This window comes from Trachinotus anak, unplaced genomic scaffold (genome assembly GCF_046630095.1).
Source record: "Trachinotus anak isolate AG129_WGS33_773 ecotype Australia unplaced genomic scaffold, CSIRO_AGI_Tana_v1 ptg000003l, whole genome shotgun sequence".
In the NCBI taxonomy this organism is placed as follows: Eukaryota; Metazoa; Chordata; class Actinopteri; order Carangiformes; family Carangidae; genus Trachinotus; species Trachinotus anak.
The window spans coordinates 22,177,021-22,193,537 of NW_027273854.1; the positions used below are offsets into that span (position 1 = coordinate 22,177,021).

At 46.2% G+C, this 16,517-nt stretch overlaps 2 protein-coding genes across 7 annotated transcripts in view; one reads left to right on the forward strand and one right to left on the reverse strand.

Annotated features, from left to right (window-relative positions):
* Positions 1–16,517, forward strand: part of plppr2a (phospholipid phosphatase related 2a) — a 167,508-nt gene that overhangs the window by 20,058 nt on the left and 130,933 nt on the right. The gene's annotated exons all lie outside the window — the stretch shown is intronic.
* nfil3-2 (nuclear factor, interleukin 3 regulated, member 2) lies at positions 3,726–15,193 on the reverse strand. Its single transcript, XM_071474567.1, has 2 exons — positions 14,833–15,193; positions 3,726–8,238 (listed from the first exon to the last, which is right to left on the reverse strand). The coding sequence occupies exon 2, from the start codon at positions 7,702–7,704 to the stop codon at positions 5,833–5,835; it is 1,872 nt and encodes a 623-aa protein (XP_071330668.1). The 5' UTR covers positions 7,705–8,238; positions 14,833–15,193; the 3' UTR covers positions 3,726–5,832.

Consider the following 16,517-nt stretch of genomic DNA (forward strand, 5'->3'; position numbering starts at 1 on the left):
AACCCTCGCCCCGTTCAGCAGCTGCAGGTTCACTGCTGCATTTGCATTCTGCTTTGTGACGAGGAGGACTAGTGGTGGGGATCCTGCTGCACTGCAGGTGTGGGTTGTGAGAGGTAGTTGAGTAGTTGTAGGATTTTTTTTCCCCCATCAGACATCAGGACTGGACAGGAAATGGGTCACATAGTTATAAGTGGATCACAGGTTGAGGACTAACTTACTCGTTAGATGAGTCAGGTTTAGTTCTTTTCTTTTCTCTGGCTGCTCCCATTTCTTATCACGTGGTCTCACACACACTGACTCACCTTTGGAAATAATCTGTCAACTTGTGAAGCAGCAGTAAACGTACAGATAACAAAGTCTGTGGTATTTTCATATGACATGCCTGTACTGCTTGCATCTCTTTGTAAGTCACACTTTAGAGATGATGCAGTTGAGATGGCAGCAGACCAACAAGGTCTTTTGTGTGTGTGCATGAATGACCCAGAGAGTTTGATGAAGACAGTGAAGGGGGGGGGGGGGTAAACGGGTCCAAAGCTAAATCGGGGCCAGGCCACTCCCTGTCCCAGCTCTATTCACTCCACCAGCCGCCTCAGACCAGTTTGACTGCGGCTGAGCAACTGTTCAGAGCATGTGTCATCCACCTCATTTCCACTGTTACTCTTTGATAGAACAAAAGATGCTTTTTACCATTAGAGTGTATTTCAAACCTAAGCCGCACTTCCCCTTTTCATTGTACTGTATTTACACAGCTCTAACCTTGTTTCTCACTGCATAGCTTTACCTCTGTACTGTTGCCGTCTCTCATCAGACTGACTCTGCCTGTAACCTCTTCATAACATGGCTGAGGTGTGTGCTCAGCCTCAAGCTATAGGGAAGTTATGTAAGCAGAGAATATTTTTGATCTCTTTCATTGCTTTGTTTTTGCTGGTTTCAAGTGCTCTCATACCTTTCCAGGCACACACACTTTTTTAAAGGAACCTTTCTGTTACGTTCTGTTAAATGAATGAATGATCACACTGCACCCTGTTTAGCAGACCGTGTGATAAGAACTTCCAGTGTCAGATGCTGAACTGTCGGGAACTGTGCCTGTGAACAATAGACAAGTGGGTTATGTCAACAGCAGTGTAGTGAAACTGTGCATCGTCACTTCATATACTGCACATATGTACTCTGCACTACAGCTCGTGTATGCACAGGTGTGTTTGCTTAGATGCTGTAGAATATTGTGCTCAGTTCTGCTTCCGGATGTGATTGCTGCAGGTCACTGGTTACAGCTGTACTTCACGTTACACAGGCAGGGGAATTCTTCAGCTGTGTTACCTGAGTCTGACCTGGCTCCCTGGAACCTGCCCCAGAAATGTGTTAGACGCTTCTAGGGTGTCATTTTGGAAACAAAGCAGATCTCCGCAGTCCTGGGGTCCCCCCCTGCTCCCCTCTGCTCTGCTTTCTCATCCTTCCATGACACCCCCCCCCCAATAATTCTTGCTCCACTAACCCTTTTCCTCAGGCTGTGAAGGGAGACCAGGTAATACGAGAGCCCTGTTTCTGCTCTGTTTGCCAAGACTATCTCTGCTGCCAGAGACAAACAAGAGTGACACGGATGGAGCCATAACCTTCATCGATCCATCCATCAGCACTCTCTCTCTCTCTCTCTCTCTCTCTCTCTCTCTCTCTCTCTCTCTCTCTCTCTCTCTCTCTCTCTCTCTCTCTCTCTTTTTAGTTCTCCTTTACCTCTCCTCTCTCTTCCTGCGCGCACACTGACCTACTTTCCCCCTGACCTGTTTATGCAGGCAGCAGCCGTTCAAGTCAAATCAGGAAAATAGGGGACGCAGCAAAATGCTGCTGGAGCTTTGCCGTTGCTCGCAGGGAGTGTCACCTTGGCATGATCCCATGGGTGTTAAGTAAGGTGGCTATTGTGAGGAATTCCATGTTTACAGAACAACTCCCAAAATCCTATGGGGACAGCAATCAAAGTTGTTGTTTTTTTTTTATGGCGGTGTGTGTGTGTGTGTGAGGGAATGTGCATGTGTCTGTGTGCATGCATGTATTTGCTTGTGTGTGTGTGACTGGGAGCATTGTGAAGGGCATTGATGCGTCAGCCTCAAAGAGCTGCTTTGTTTGCAAGCTTAGATCAAGTTAGAGCAGTGGGTTAACTTCCCTTCCCTCCCGTATCCTCCACCCTCTGCCTCCCCCCTTCACTGCTCCTCCCTTTGCCCTTTATGTTGTTATGAACATGACCCCATTTTGCTTTATAAGCAGGAGGGAGACTGAGGGAAACGGATATTTTAGGATTATTTTAGAGACACCGTATGTGATTACTGGATAATCAATCCCTCTCTAGGAGGAACCAGTTGTGTAATAAATTCATTACAATCATTCTGAAGCATCCTGAAATGCTCATGTACTGTCTCTCTCTAAACTCTACATCTTGCATTTAAATAAATTATTCAAAATTTAATAAAGATATTTGTTGATTATTGAATACTGACTCCATCCATCCATCCATCCATCCACCTTTCCTAAACTGTTGTACTTTATGGCCTGTGAGTCTGGGCTTGGATGTCATAACACAGCAGCCTTTTCTTTGTCAGTATAAAGAATGTGATGGGACTTGGCCAGGAGCTTGGCAGGACAGTTGAGCTGGCAGCAGCAGTCCGGGGCTCAGACTGGCTCTGCCCCGGCTTTGTCCTGCACACCACACAGCCGCTGACTCTCTCAGTTCAGATACACGCTGTTTAGTCCGGTTTGCGTTGCTCCTCTGCTATAAATATTCTGGATTTCGGTGGGGCACACCTGTTCAGGCTGATCCTCTGGCTTCGTGGGCCAGTGTGTCTCTCTGCTGAACGAGGTCGTGTTTGAGCAGAGTGGTATTTTACAGTCTCAGAGCTTTTTATTCGTTTTCAGCCTGAGTCATTTTTATGTTTACTCGAGATCATGGGAAGTGTGTCAAAATTAATGAGGTTTAAACGTGGCTCTCCAGTGCAGAGGCTGTTATCAGAAGAGTGTATACCTAAGTGAGGAGTGCGGCCTAACGTGAGCACAATGTTCGATGACATTTTCATGCATAAAGCTCGTGTCTATTAGTAGAAGTAGGCCAGTGTTACATCAGACAAGCTTGCCAGGGAGTTTGCTGGCCCCATTGGGCAAAGTGTGTCAGTGTGTCAGTGCGGAGCCCCTCTCACTGCAGATTAGCCTCCGATGCCAAATAGAAAGAGTTGCCCATGGGGAATGGAAAGCTCTATACAAGGCTGTCTCTGCACAGTGGAAACAGGGTGTGACTGTCAAGCTTCGCTGTCATCTAAATCTCAAGTTAGTGAGAAAAGTCAGAAAGGTCGACAGCGTGTCTTTATATAACAGGACATTGAGTATAAAGAAACTAAAAGAGACTAAAACCGAGAATGATTATAATTCTGCATTCTGTATCTGGATGTATAATTTATTCTGCTTGGTTGCTGACGGTGATTCATTCTCTTATGTCAATCAGTGAGTAATGTATTACCTAACTGGTGGTTCTGGAATAAGGTTTATAGATCACCACCGCAGCTGCCAGCTTTTATGTGCTGCCTTCAGGCTCATTGCTGTGACAGTCACTGCTGCTTAAAGGCAAAGAGACTTAGACAGATTGAAATGACTGCTCAGTTCAATGTCAAGTGCGTGTGCTTGTGTGTAACTTTCATTGTGCTAAACCACACAAACAGTGGCATAAGAACAGAGAAAAACAGCTCTTTTCATGATATGTTGATAGGTCAACATTCTTTTTATTTTGTTTTTCGATCTTGAAATGCTCCCATCTTCCACAATGAAAATTAGTGTCTTTACATACATATTCATGTCAAAAGGAAGTGATGGTAATGACCAACCAGACCAACCACCATCTCTAAACACCCCTCTATCTTTGCCTGTTTCTTTTTTCTTTTTATCCTCTTGTCTTTTTCATAAAACCATCAGCAAAACCACAAACATTACTGATTAATACACACTGAAAAAAGGGGGGGGGGGGAGGAGGAATGAGGCAAATACATGTCATCACAGTCAATAGGAGAAAAGACACAGTATAGAAGAAAACAGAACAACACCTTGACAAAAAAAGAGGATATAAAACCAATGAAATAAACATTACAGTGTTGTTCAAGGGTGAGGGGAACTTTACATTTATACACAAGCACCAAAAAGCCAAACATGGTACATAGACTTTTTAAAACTAGAATCCAGTGATGGCGATTCATCACTGCCCAGTAGCAGGACTGCATAACCCCTGAAATGAATAATGTAGGCACATGGGAAACAAGGGGAGTCCATTAATCCAAGCTGTGTGTATTTTTTAAATAATTTTAACAATGGCACTATTGGGGGGTTAGAAAAATTTGGTATTGCCTTAGCTTTGATTTCACAATAACTCAATTATCTGGGATACAGTGTAAACCTCAAGGGTCACACTACAAAACCTCATTTCTTGTCAGTAAATGTACAGTATCTGTGGAGGTCTTTCACACAAGAGGAACTTGTTCAGAACTCAGTGCACTGTAAAGTGATTACATGAACGTGACTTGATTCCTCCTGCTTTTGCCCCCAAGCATCCCATGCCTACATTACAGTTGAAACTCAAGGCTGCAGTATGTATCTAAAAAGGTCTGTACACATTCTCCGTCTATGTTCCTGTGGGCTTTTCTACAGTGATGGGCATGTGGAGAAGAGGGAAATAAATACATTGGGCCAGTAAATGGTAACAACAACAAGATATGGTTGATAAAGCTCAAATAAACTAAAGGCTTATAGCCTGCAGCTGGTGAATTCCACCGATTATTTAAAGGCTGGTTAAAGGTTAAGAAATCCAAACTTTTTAATGAGGCCCTTGCCTCAGGAAACAACATGTTCTCCATTCAGTGCTGTTGGCGCTCCAAACTGGACGGCCATTTCTGTGTAAACAGGGCATTAACAAATGATTAATGCTAAAGCTTAACAATCAAGAGAGAGGCATTTTACTTTGAATGGGTCCTGGAGCAACAGAAGACAATGTGGCTATACAGTGATTGTGATTCATATTAGGATGGTCACTTTCAAAATCCTCTTTTACCGTTGCAGGTTTGTCGCATTTTTGTTGAATTTGTATTCAAATTTCTTTGTAAAATATATATTTATAATAGATACATATATTCATATATCACAGTAATATACAAACCAAGTGCTTAAAAAATAAAGGTGATGGCGATCTGTTGTGAAATAATGGAGATGGTTGGGGAGAGCATGGGTTGGTAGAGGTAGGGTCTGGGAAGAGGTATGGAACTTAATATTTGTAGTGTTGGTGGTGTTGGTGCTTCTTTGGTCGAGGGAATGTCCCCAGTGTACGTTTGCATTTGATTTTAATTAAGGCAGATAAGCCATACATGTGTATGTTCGTCTACAGTCAGATATGTACCAAATCCATAGTACTGATAAAGCTTGGAACTTTTTGTTTTTCCCACATTCTTGTTTGTACGTGATCATAATGTGCTTTTGCTGATGTACTCGGCTGTGTATTGTTGGATGACAAAAGTAGAAAAGCAGGCAGTTCCATTCCTCCTCTCATCGCATAAACAAAAGTGCTTTGTAAGTATGGAGAGGGTGTAAGAAATGACAAATCTGTACAATATATACAAATATAATACAGCCCTAAAAGATGTCCAGCCTTTTTGGTGACGTTCGTGGTAGGGGAATAGAAAAGCCCAGATTTCTGTCCCATGGGCTTGAGGAGGGGATTTGATTATAGGGCAAAGGCATGATGGCAGGGTAGTTCTTAGAGGAGAAATTGTGTCTCTTGTTTAAGTTGTGACAAGTTCTAAAAGTGAATGTCACCTAATCTCGCCTCTTGTTTCGGCGTCCACCAGTCTCCTTTTTCCCACTCTCCTTCCTGGCCCCCTGCCCTGAGGCCGCCTGCTTGCAGACTCCACCCGGCCTCTCTTGCTTAATGTTCGGTGGTGGAGTGAGGGAAAAGTAGGGATGCTGGGGCAGGGGAGGTGGTGTGGCAGAGGGAGGCGTGGTTGGGGACTCCTGGCCGGAACTGTTGCTGCCACTGCTCCCGGTGCTCATGGCCCGGTGTTTGAGCCTGAGTTTGTGGGGCAAGGCTGTGCCCTTCACCTCCCCTTGGGGATCCCGGCCCTGGGCCTGAGAGCAGCCCTGGGAGGACGGCAGAGGTGAGGCAGGCTGGTGGAGGCTGGTAAGATGTTGGTTGTGGTAGCTGCCCATGTCTGAGCAGGACGAGGAGGGGGACTCATCATCATCTGTGGAGGCCTCTTTGTCGGAGCTGCGGGGATCTCCATCACTGGATGAGGTGTCCTTGCTGGAGGAGCTCGATTGGCCTCGGCAGTAAGCCTCACTCCTGGGCCCACCCTCGTAGGTAAGCACAGGTGGCTCCTCTTCTTGGGCACTGAGGTATGAATGATGAGGCTGCTGGAGATGGTGGTACAGGTGGGAGTGGCTGACCCCCTCCACTTGTTTGTGGAGGAGCTCTGCAGATGAATCACTCTCTTGCTGGTGCTGCTGGGGAAGTTGGCAAACTCTGTACATCTGTCTCTCTCCCGCCTCGTTACGGCTGTCTGAGAGCTCATACGAAGGGGAGTCTAATGTCTTCCTCTCCAGCTGTTCTGTCACCTCAGCCAGCGTCTCTGTGGAGCTCTCTGTCATGGACTGGGGCAGTCGACTGACACACGTCTGGCTGCCGCCGCCGCTCTGCTTCTGAGCCGCCTGCAGATCGATGTCCTGGGGCCTGGTCAGGGTGTCCACAGGATAGGAGGCACTACTGGAGCCGTACAGAATGACGCTCCTCTGGGCAGCAGGTGGGTGAGGGGCAGGCTGGCTGATGGTGCTGATGGTGGTAACAGGCTCCTGATGGGGTTGTTGTTGGTGGTTAAGGTGGTGTTGCTGCTGCTGTTGCTGTTGGCTGTGATATGCAGCTTCCAGGTCCTGAGAATGCTGCTGGATCTGGTGGTGAGTGGGTATGGAGGCCAGACCGCGGTGGATGTTGAACATGATCTGGGTTGTGGTGCCATTGGCAATGTCCATCTCAAGCCTGTCACCTTCCTGTTTGATCTCAAACTGCATTGGCTCAGGACTGTCCCTGGAGGAGCCGTCAGACATGTCTGAGAGGGAACCACGTGGAGAGTATTTCACCAGCTGCCTGTGGCTCTCACTGCGTCCTGACTGCTCTGTTTCTGAGGAGTCTGAGTTCATCATCACCTGAGAACCACTAGAGTAACCGCTGGAGTAGTACGGTGTGGCGGAGGATGATGATGAGCCTCCGTTTCCTGTGTTGTTGCCCCCACCGATCTGCTGGCTCTTTTCAATATATGAAGCAGTGCTTATAAGGCCAAAGCGCAGCTTCAGCTGGAGCAGCTCAGTCTTGAGCCTCACATTCTCATCATTCAGTGCAATGACACGGTTCTCCAAAACCATATCATTGAGACGTCGCTTCTCCCGGGAGCGCTTGGCAGCCTCGTTGTTCTTGCGACGTTTCTCCCAGTAGGAGGCATCCTTCTTCTCATCAGAAATGAACTCACGCTTTCGCCTGCAGGTCATATTGGGTTTGGGTTTGATGAGGCGCCCTATGCGTGCTGGACTCCCTTGGACTGAGGGAAGAGACTCTTCATAACTGCTGAAAGTGTCAAGACAGTTGAGGTTATTCCCTGAGTTCTTGTTTAATGTTTTGAGAGCTGAAGTCAGATTTTCCATTCTTGTCTTGTGGCAGCCAGTTTGAAATGTTGCTAGGGCGACTGAGGAAAGAACCAGGTCAGAGGTCAAGGGGAGGCAGCGGTGGTGATTAAACACCTTTGAAAGTTTTCTTGAAAAGTCAGTTTATTGTAGGCTCAGTCTAGTTAAGACTGGAGGGGAGTCAAGTGTCCAAGTTAGTCAAAAAAATAAAGACCAACTGGAGTTCAGCATTAGCAACCCTCATTTATCCACTTGAAGGGTTTTTAAGTGGATCAGATCAGTCTTGGAAAAAGCACAAATTTCCTTTAAAGTTGAGTGGATGAGGCCAATCTCTTTTTTCTCCTCAAGCTGTTCTGCTGTTGGCGGTTAAAGATTTAGCGTGAGAGCGGCACACTGAGCTAAGCTGGCGGAGAAGTGTCCTAGATCTCCACACAAACAGCAGGATGTAGGTCGGCCCGTCTACCTCAGCGTGTCAGTCTCTTGGGGAGCCTCGCTCTCGTTCTCCCTTTTTCTGCCTGTCTCTCTTCTCTCTGCAGTTGACTGCAAGATGAAAGGCTGCAGAGATAAAAACAGAAAGAAAGAACATGTTAATCCATGTGGACTGCTCGTGCTCCATTATGCATCTTCATATCAGACTTACTGTTTAAAAAAAAAAAAAAACGAATTTCTCCTAATGCTGTTTCTCCTTTCGCGTGGATAGTGATCAAAGACACGTCTACATCTGTGCAGCTTTCCTCTCCCGGTTTGACATGTCTGGCTTTTACTGACTGCATCGCTCCTGGCAACCAATGACCTCATTGTCTGACCTTTTGACCCCGCTATTGATCTGCTCTGTCTGCTTGCTGTGACCTCTGACCTATAGCCTGGCATGTTGATGTTGACTTTTGTGACGTAATATGGGCACTGAGTTCATTGCAAGGCTGATGACCCTGTTTCATTTTGTCACCAAGTGATTGAAAAAGGGTTTGTATAATGTTTGAAAAAATAAAAGTCTGGTAATTACAACTGGCATATATGGCAATTGAGGCGAGTGCACACATGAAATAAACAGTAACACACCACAGAAATTGCATTAGTCCGATACTTGCTGAGAGCACAAAACTAGTGTGTCTAAGGATTAGCTCTTTTGGTTTGGCTGATGAGTATTTGGAGCAGACAGAGCAAAGGGTGAGTCAGATGCAGGACTGATGGGGTTCCCTAAGTCCGTTTTAGAGCATTTCACAAAAAAAAGCCTCTATTAGGGACAGCCCGACACTTTCCTGCTGAGAAACCTCAGCTTAAACAGCGCTACCCCCACCCTCCACCCCATGCGTTCATCCGCAGAGGAATGTGGCAGCATTCCTCGCCAAAATAACTCAATGCCAAATCAATGATGCAGAGTGAGCAGATAAGGCAGACAAAGGCAGCAGCCAGTGCAGGTCAGGGATAAAGAGGCTGAGACTGGAGCGAGAGAGATTTGGAGGTGTGGGGGCAGCTGGGAGGCGGGGCATTGATAAATATAGGTCAAGGGCCCCTGGAAAGAAAGGAGGCAGGAGGCGGGACAAGGGCAGGAATAACACGGCCTGATAACATTTGGGTAAAACACAAGGGTGGTCGGACAGTCTCATAACTATGGAGATGGGTGGCTCAGAGCTGAAAAGCAGCAGGGAACGCTGTGTAATGAGCTGAACAGGTGTGCTTCCAGACAAGATGTTTGCTGTTATTAGAGCATAACACCAATGACTCAAACAAAAAAGCAGCATGGCTCTAGAGATGGCATTGTCAGTCAGACTGCCGGCTGGTGCACCACTTTGCTGAAGAGTAAAATATCTCAGCAGCTGTAGGTTGGATGAATTCTGTACAGACATTCATGGACCCAATCACAATGACTGTGGTGATGCCCAAACTTTGTCCTCTCACATTTGTAGTTGTGAGTGAAATATCTTGACAACTGCTGGATGGATCAGTACCCACAAAACTAATGACATCCCCATCAGCCGCAGTTGATTTTTTGTGTTTAGCAAATGCTAGCATGCTAACAAGCTGAACAGTTAACATTACAACATCAGCATGTTAGTATGGATGGTACCGCCATGCCTTAGTACAGCCTCACACAGCCTCAGGCATGGCTGTAGGCTCTTAGTCTTATTTAATGTAGAAATAATTAAAAGTCTGGAATGAGTTATATGTGATATTATGATGACCAGATGTTTTTATTTAAAATCTTACTTGCTTCTCATTAATATCATTGGATAGACTCTTCGTGGAAAAGTATGTAGGTCATGTGGAGTTATCGCGCTTCTACATCACATGCATTTTAAAAAAGACAACAACAAACAAATGACCCTTTCTGCACTTTGATGACCATGGACCTACACATGGTTTTAAGTATGTAAGGTCAAACATATGACAAGTTGTGACAACAGTATCCCCCCACATCTACATATCTTTGAAGAAACTGTAGATTCCATTCATTTAACCAGCATCAGTAAATGTATGTTACTCAACATCTGCACTCCAAGGTTAAACTGCACAAGCAGTATTACACTGTCTGAACCTGTAATCTCTTAATCTAGAAAGGTGTTTACACTGGTCCTACTCTGCTCTTCCCCAGGATCTGACACCATTACGTAACTACCGGCGTATCCTCACAATGTATATGGATTTCTGCCCATGAGAATGACTTCTCTTAGCTCTAAAATGCAGACAAAAGCAGGCAAAATAGGCAGGACCATCAGCTTTTGATTTATTTTTAATTACATTTGAAAGATGCAAATCTAATCTAAGAATCTGTTACACTGCCAACGTTTTTGTTAGGAAATAAAGACGCTGCTGTCTGGATTTTTTCCCTTTGTTTGGCTGAATGGTTTAAGGTTATCCCCGTGAGCCTTTGACATGTGGCTGCTGGGCACGAGAGAGAAAGAATTAGGGGAAAGACTTTTTCTTGCCGTGCCCCACTGACCCAGAAACTGGGGACCGACCGCACTCTGTAAACACAAGTCTAGCTGCCTCCACTCTACGGCTCAATGGAATATAGGTCAGCCGAGCTGTGAAGAGGTGAAGCAGCGAGAGAAAAGGGAGGGAGATATCGGAAAGAAAGACAAAAAGAGATGTGAGGACATAAAAGAAGAAGGAGGCGTGGAAAATTAGAGCACTGTCTAAATATAGATGGAGGTGAGAGCAAGTGGAGCGGAGACAAAGAAACGGAGGGACTCAATGAGGGAGAGTTAAAACAAAGAAAGGGATGATATGAGATTATAGTGTGGGGGGAACCCATGTGGCAATTGCGACAATGTTGGTGTTGCATCAATAGAAGGAATGTGTCACCCATAGCAACAAAAAAGGGGGAAACAGAAGGGGCAGCCAGTCATATCAGACTTTCTCTCTCTGCCTTCTCTGAAGCAGCGGCTTGACATGACCAAAGGCAGATGGTGAAAAAACAAGGTTCTGTAACAAAAGCAGGGGGATTGACGTCAGAGTGCGCATATTGCATATCTCTGCTATAGCCAGGATGAGCCAGACACATGAATGAACTCTTGTGTTTAATTAACTCACAGTGGTGGCTCTCGCTTTTTTTTTTACTGTGCATTTGTCTGTCTTCTCCCTCTGTTGCCCCCCCCCCCCTCCGATGTTCAACCACGTGAACGAACCAGAGCTCAGGCTGTAATCCATTTCATTCACCCTCTTTGTCATCAGATTTACATTTCCCCAGATGCTTAAAACCACAACAACAGAAACATGGCGAATCAATCACTGCTGACAAAAGCAGAGTTAAATTGCAGCCGTTCTATTTGCATGGATGAATTAAATTTTCCGGCTCAAGTATACAAATAGATCCCAGCCAACCTGCAGTGTGTTACAGCCCCACTCCTCTGCGCACATTCCACTGACCTCGATTACTCTTTGCAATTTATCATATATTCTTCACGTGTCATCGCCAGGTCTCTGTGGCACTTGTGGAATGATAGCAACGTAAAAGAATCCAAGTTGCACTCGCTCACACAACCACAGGGCCCACACCACAGGAGTCTAAATGTGGCAATGAGCTTTGGAAACAGTGGACTGAGTTCAAACCCCTGCACGTGTTTCTGTGGAGCGTTTCAGGAAACGGGAGCAGGTCGAAAATAAAAGGAGAGGGGGGCACATGCTTCAGAGCAAAAGGCAATGATGAAACTGTTGCGCGCCCCCCCCCCCCCTGGGAAGAATGTAATATATGGCACGTGGTGCAGGGTTGGGGGTCATGGGTGGGGTCTGCTTCAATTCCAAGTCTGGGGGCTGACTTTATCTTCCCAAGAAAAAGAGGTAAAGGGGGTGGGGGCCTAAAGAATTGGGCAGCATGCCAACAAGGCGGAGTCCTATCCATGCTAGATCCTTGTTCCACGAACACACAGCCATATCACCCCCCTCTCTGGAAAAGGGAAAAAAGCAGAGTGACTCAGTCCATGTGTTGCACCAGTCACATGTGCTCCCTTGGCCTACTAAATGCTGTAATTCGCCTCTGTGCTGCCTCCAAACCACTGCGCAATAACAAAGCACGGCCCTCATCTTTTATCATCTCACATGTGCCAGGAAACCCCGAGAAAGTCAAGAGGCCACAAAGTGGGACAGGATGGAAACAGCTCCATGCTTCTGCCCATGAACTCCCCTCCCAGGTTTTTATTTAGCAAAGCTGGACGCAGACAGGGCTTCAATCAGACCTAAATAACCACAGAGCAGTTGTCTCAGCAGTTCAGAGCAGTGATGCAATATGTTTGAAATTACTTTGAAAAAAAAAGGTTATGTCTTTTTTTTCCCTCCAAAAAATGTGTAAGTTTTGAGAAGTGATATTTATTTGGGTCATGCGGAGCTGCTGTCGCTGTGTAGCCGAGCTCCCTTTTCTGCATGCCTGCCTCGCTTCTTTGTTATGGCGGGGCGACCATTTGTTTTGGTGGGGTTTTGATTCTGCCTTTCTAGTCAGCGGCGGTTGTGCGCCTCACCCCCCCCCCCCCCCCCCCCCCCTCCCACAGGGCTTATGTGACCTACATTCAGCTGGCATAGAGACCCACTGTGCGCGCCAACCAATTGGCAGCGGCCGCTCCGCAGCGGTAAAGCGCAGCGCTGCATAGCCACAGACTATGGGTTTCCGCCTATTGCATAATCTGCCCCATTCTTTAATCCATTTTAATTATTTAATTCATTTATTATGCAACCTTCATAACCTCTTCAGTGATTCCTGCGCGCCAGGCTGTGTACAATGCGCCATGCAAAATTCACGATGCGTAAAAAGCTCAGAGTCATGCTCCACTGTGGAGAGACAGGCTGTCCGGGCACTCTCACAGCATTATTGCAATAAATATTAGTTTTAAATCTAGAGAATCGCCTGTTCGCACTGGCCTTTATGTGTGAATATAAACTGTTATTGCATGTGCTGCCTTCAGGCTGAGAGGAGAGCCGCAAGGGGGGTGGCGGGGGGGCGACCATGCCCACGTGTAGCGGAGAAACCACAAAGCCGGTGTGTAAAATAAAGGCAGCAGGAGTTTCCTATTTCAAAAATAAAATTAAAAACCTCACAAAGAAGTCATAAAGTTGCAGTGAGTCTTTGTAATGTGTGAGTTGTGACAACATTTCCACCGCTGCTGGCCTGCAGCCATGCAGGCGGAGTTGTTTCAGCCGCTTAAGTTCAATTAAAGGCCATAATGCGCGCTATTGTTTGATTCCGTCCTCGGACCATTTAAGCACAAAGCGGGAAAAAAGGCAATTAGTTAAAATTCACGAAGCAGCACATTGTGAGAAACGTGTTTCCCCACATGCCTCCTTTGTTGCGCTGTCTGACAAATCGTCTTCATGCATATTTAATCGGACCCCCAGTCATCCGAGGCGACTGTATGAATCCGACTGTGCTACCAAATTCTCCCACTGTCTCAAAAACTAGAGCCACCCCGTCAAACAACACGTTTACACGTCTACGCGCTTTCCCCTGCTGCGATAACAGACCAGTTGTGTTGTAGCTGAGAACAGAGCCGATCGGGAATCTACAGTAAAACATCTGACCCACATCTGATCCAGATGTTCAGATCCACACCTCACCTCGCAGCGGCCGCCCTCAGCAGCAGAGCCCGTGAACTTCACCGTTCTCCATCCTTTTCTATTTCCGGCTCCCAGCGGTCGGAGCCCAGGGGGTAAACAGAGCTGACGGTCCACATGTGTCCGAGCACGCAGGGATCATGCCTCGATCATGCCTGCCGCTGCGCCCCGCTCCGTGCTGCGCTCCCGCAGACTGCCGCCCACTGAAGGGTTAACCCGGAGGGCTGCACAGCCGCGTTAACCTTTACAAAGAGCTGCTACACGTGACACGGAGAAGCGTGTGCTCGGAGTTTGCGTGGGATTTTTCCAGTTGTCTGCACGGACTAGCCTACTAACCCAAAAGAAGCAGAGTATAAATAAGTCGCTGTTCACAGACTCTGCAACACACATAGGTATAAACCTGACACTGAACTTTAGGCTAGCATGGAAACACAGACTGAATAATACTAATACTAATATTATTAATAATAATTAATAATATGAATTAATGAATGAATAATAGGCCTAATGATAGTAACAGCACATTTAAGTGGACACTTGATGTAACATTACGTATCTGTGCCACGTCTGTTACGAAAGCAGGTGTATTACTAAACCGACACTGGGATAAACAGGCAAGTGAAGGCACCACAACAGCGACTGAGGTCTGCACCGCAACACTTCAGCGCGGATGTGTTGACCCAGCCTCATTACAACCATGGCCCCGCTCCAAAATATCCACATTCGCCTCCGTGTGTTTCCACCTTCTTCTTTTTTTTTTTTTTCCTCAAGGAATCCCATAACCTCTGGCTAACACCCCCAACCCCGACCCCACCACCACCCCTTCTTTCCCCCTCTCTCACACATGCACAAACACACAGAGTCCCCACATAGCTCCACCAGGCTTTGCTGAGGGGGAGAGCAGCCTCGCCTTGACATTGAGGAAACGCGCCCAGGCACCAAAACAAACACTCATGGAGGGAGAGCGGCGACCACAATGCAACGATATTCATGTAGTTATTTAGAAAAGCTCATGTGTTACACCCAACATCACATATAACTGTGACGATGCAGTCGTTAAAATTAATAATAATAATAACAATAATAATAATACCAACACAAACTCACCCTTCTCCTTGAAAAATGACAGAATCCACAGAGGGTCCGGGTAGTTCCTGTGCAACAGTCCGCTTTGCGCACCGGGGGCAGGTCTGCTGCCCTCACACACCGAGCGTCACTTTCAAAACACAGCTCCGATTAGTGCAGGTAACTGCGAGAGTGAGCACAGTGCCGCTTGTTTTCAGTACGCTCCTCATGTCATGTTTGTCCCAATCTCTCACTCCTTCCTCTCTCTCTCTCGCTCTCTCTATTTCCTTCTCTCTGTCTCTCTCTCTCCTTCTCTCTGAGTCTCTAAATGTATGTTAGTAGGTCAGTTGTTGCATAACAGGACGCTTTGGGTGCCTAGTCACGTTTTTTGTTTCTCTCTTGGCTCTGCCCCCTCCCTCTCTCCTCGCCTTCAAATCCTGTTGCAGGAGAGGAGACGCAGGGGGGTGGAGAGGGAGGAGAAAGGCCTGACGGGGGAGGGACTAGGCTCTGTGCCAGACTCAATCAGTTTAAGGCCAATGATACCCATAATAAGGTTAATATATTTAAAAAATGCATCGTGCAGTGCAAACACGTAGAAATAAAGCCAGTGGTCGGTGGAAACGGGTTCTCTTCCTTTGTTCTGGTTATATGTCATCTACAACAAGCCCATGTGACTTTTTGTGTAACTGTGACCTGTTTCCTGTTTGTTTCCTCTTCAAGTAAAAGGAATAGTTTGACTTGTTGATAAATGATAGTGGAGTAGAAGGTGCAATATTTCCCACAGAAGTGTGGTGGAGTAGAAGTACGAAGTATCATGGAATACCTTAAGTACACCAAAAACTGTACTAAAGTGCAATACTTGAGGAAATGTACGTAGTTACTTTAAACTACTGGATTTTCAGATAATATGGATTCACATTCTACCTGCTTGATATAAAAATAGTTACTGATGAAATAATACAGCAGCGCAGCTCAATAATCTCTGCTCCATCACATTCAGCTCAGACTGAACGTGGTCGCTCCACGCCCTCTCTCAGTATTCATCCACACGTGTGTGTGAGTGGGAGGGTTTTCTGTGGTGCCATGGGCCTTACTCATGGCACTAATGGACTAACTTCATGTTTCTGTGCAACCACCACAGGAAAAGACTTGTTATATAAAGTCATTGTGTTTTCAATCAAGGCATTGACACTTGGTTCTCACAGAAGCTTGGCTCTTCACTCATAGTATCTGCTATTGTACTGCTGCAATAAGCTGAAGCCACTTTTGTCACACAGTGTTGAATAAGCTTGTTAAACTGGACTGAATGCAACCATATTGTGTAACCGAGGTGCGTGTTTTGATTCATCATGATCACAAGCATGAATGTGCGTCAGCCATGCTGGCAGGCACAAAGCATGGAAGAGATTTACACAAAGATCAGGGCAGTTTTGATAATGTCACCCCTCTGGTTTAAACACTATCTTTTGGGCAGTTGAAGCGCGGGCTTTTGAATGAGCTCAAACAGCTGAGTGGATATCTGTCAGGCTGGCACGCAGGGGACTGTATCAGAGAGATACTCACCCTAGGTGAGTGTAACCGATGTATTTAGATGAAACCTATCTGCTTGGTGATTATTTCAAAACGTTTACAGGGTGCTCCCATTTAGTTGTGGAGAGGTAAGCAGTACATAAATTGCACACAGCAGTTGACAATGTAGGCAATAGAAACTGTTCAGTTTGGACAAT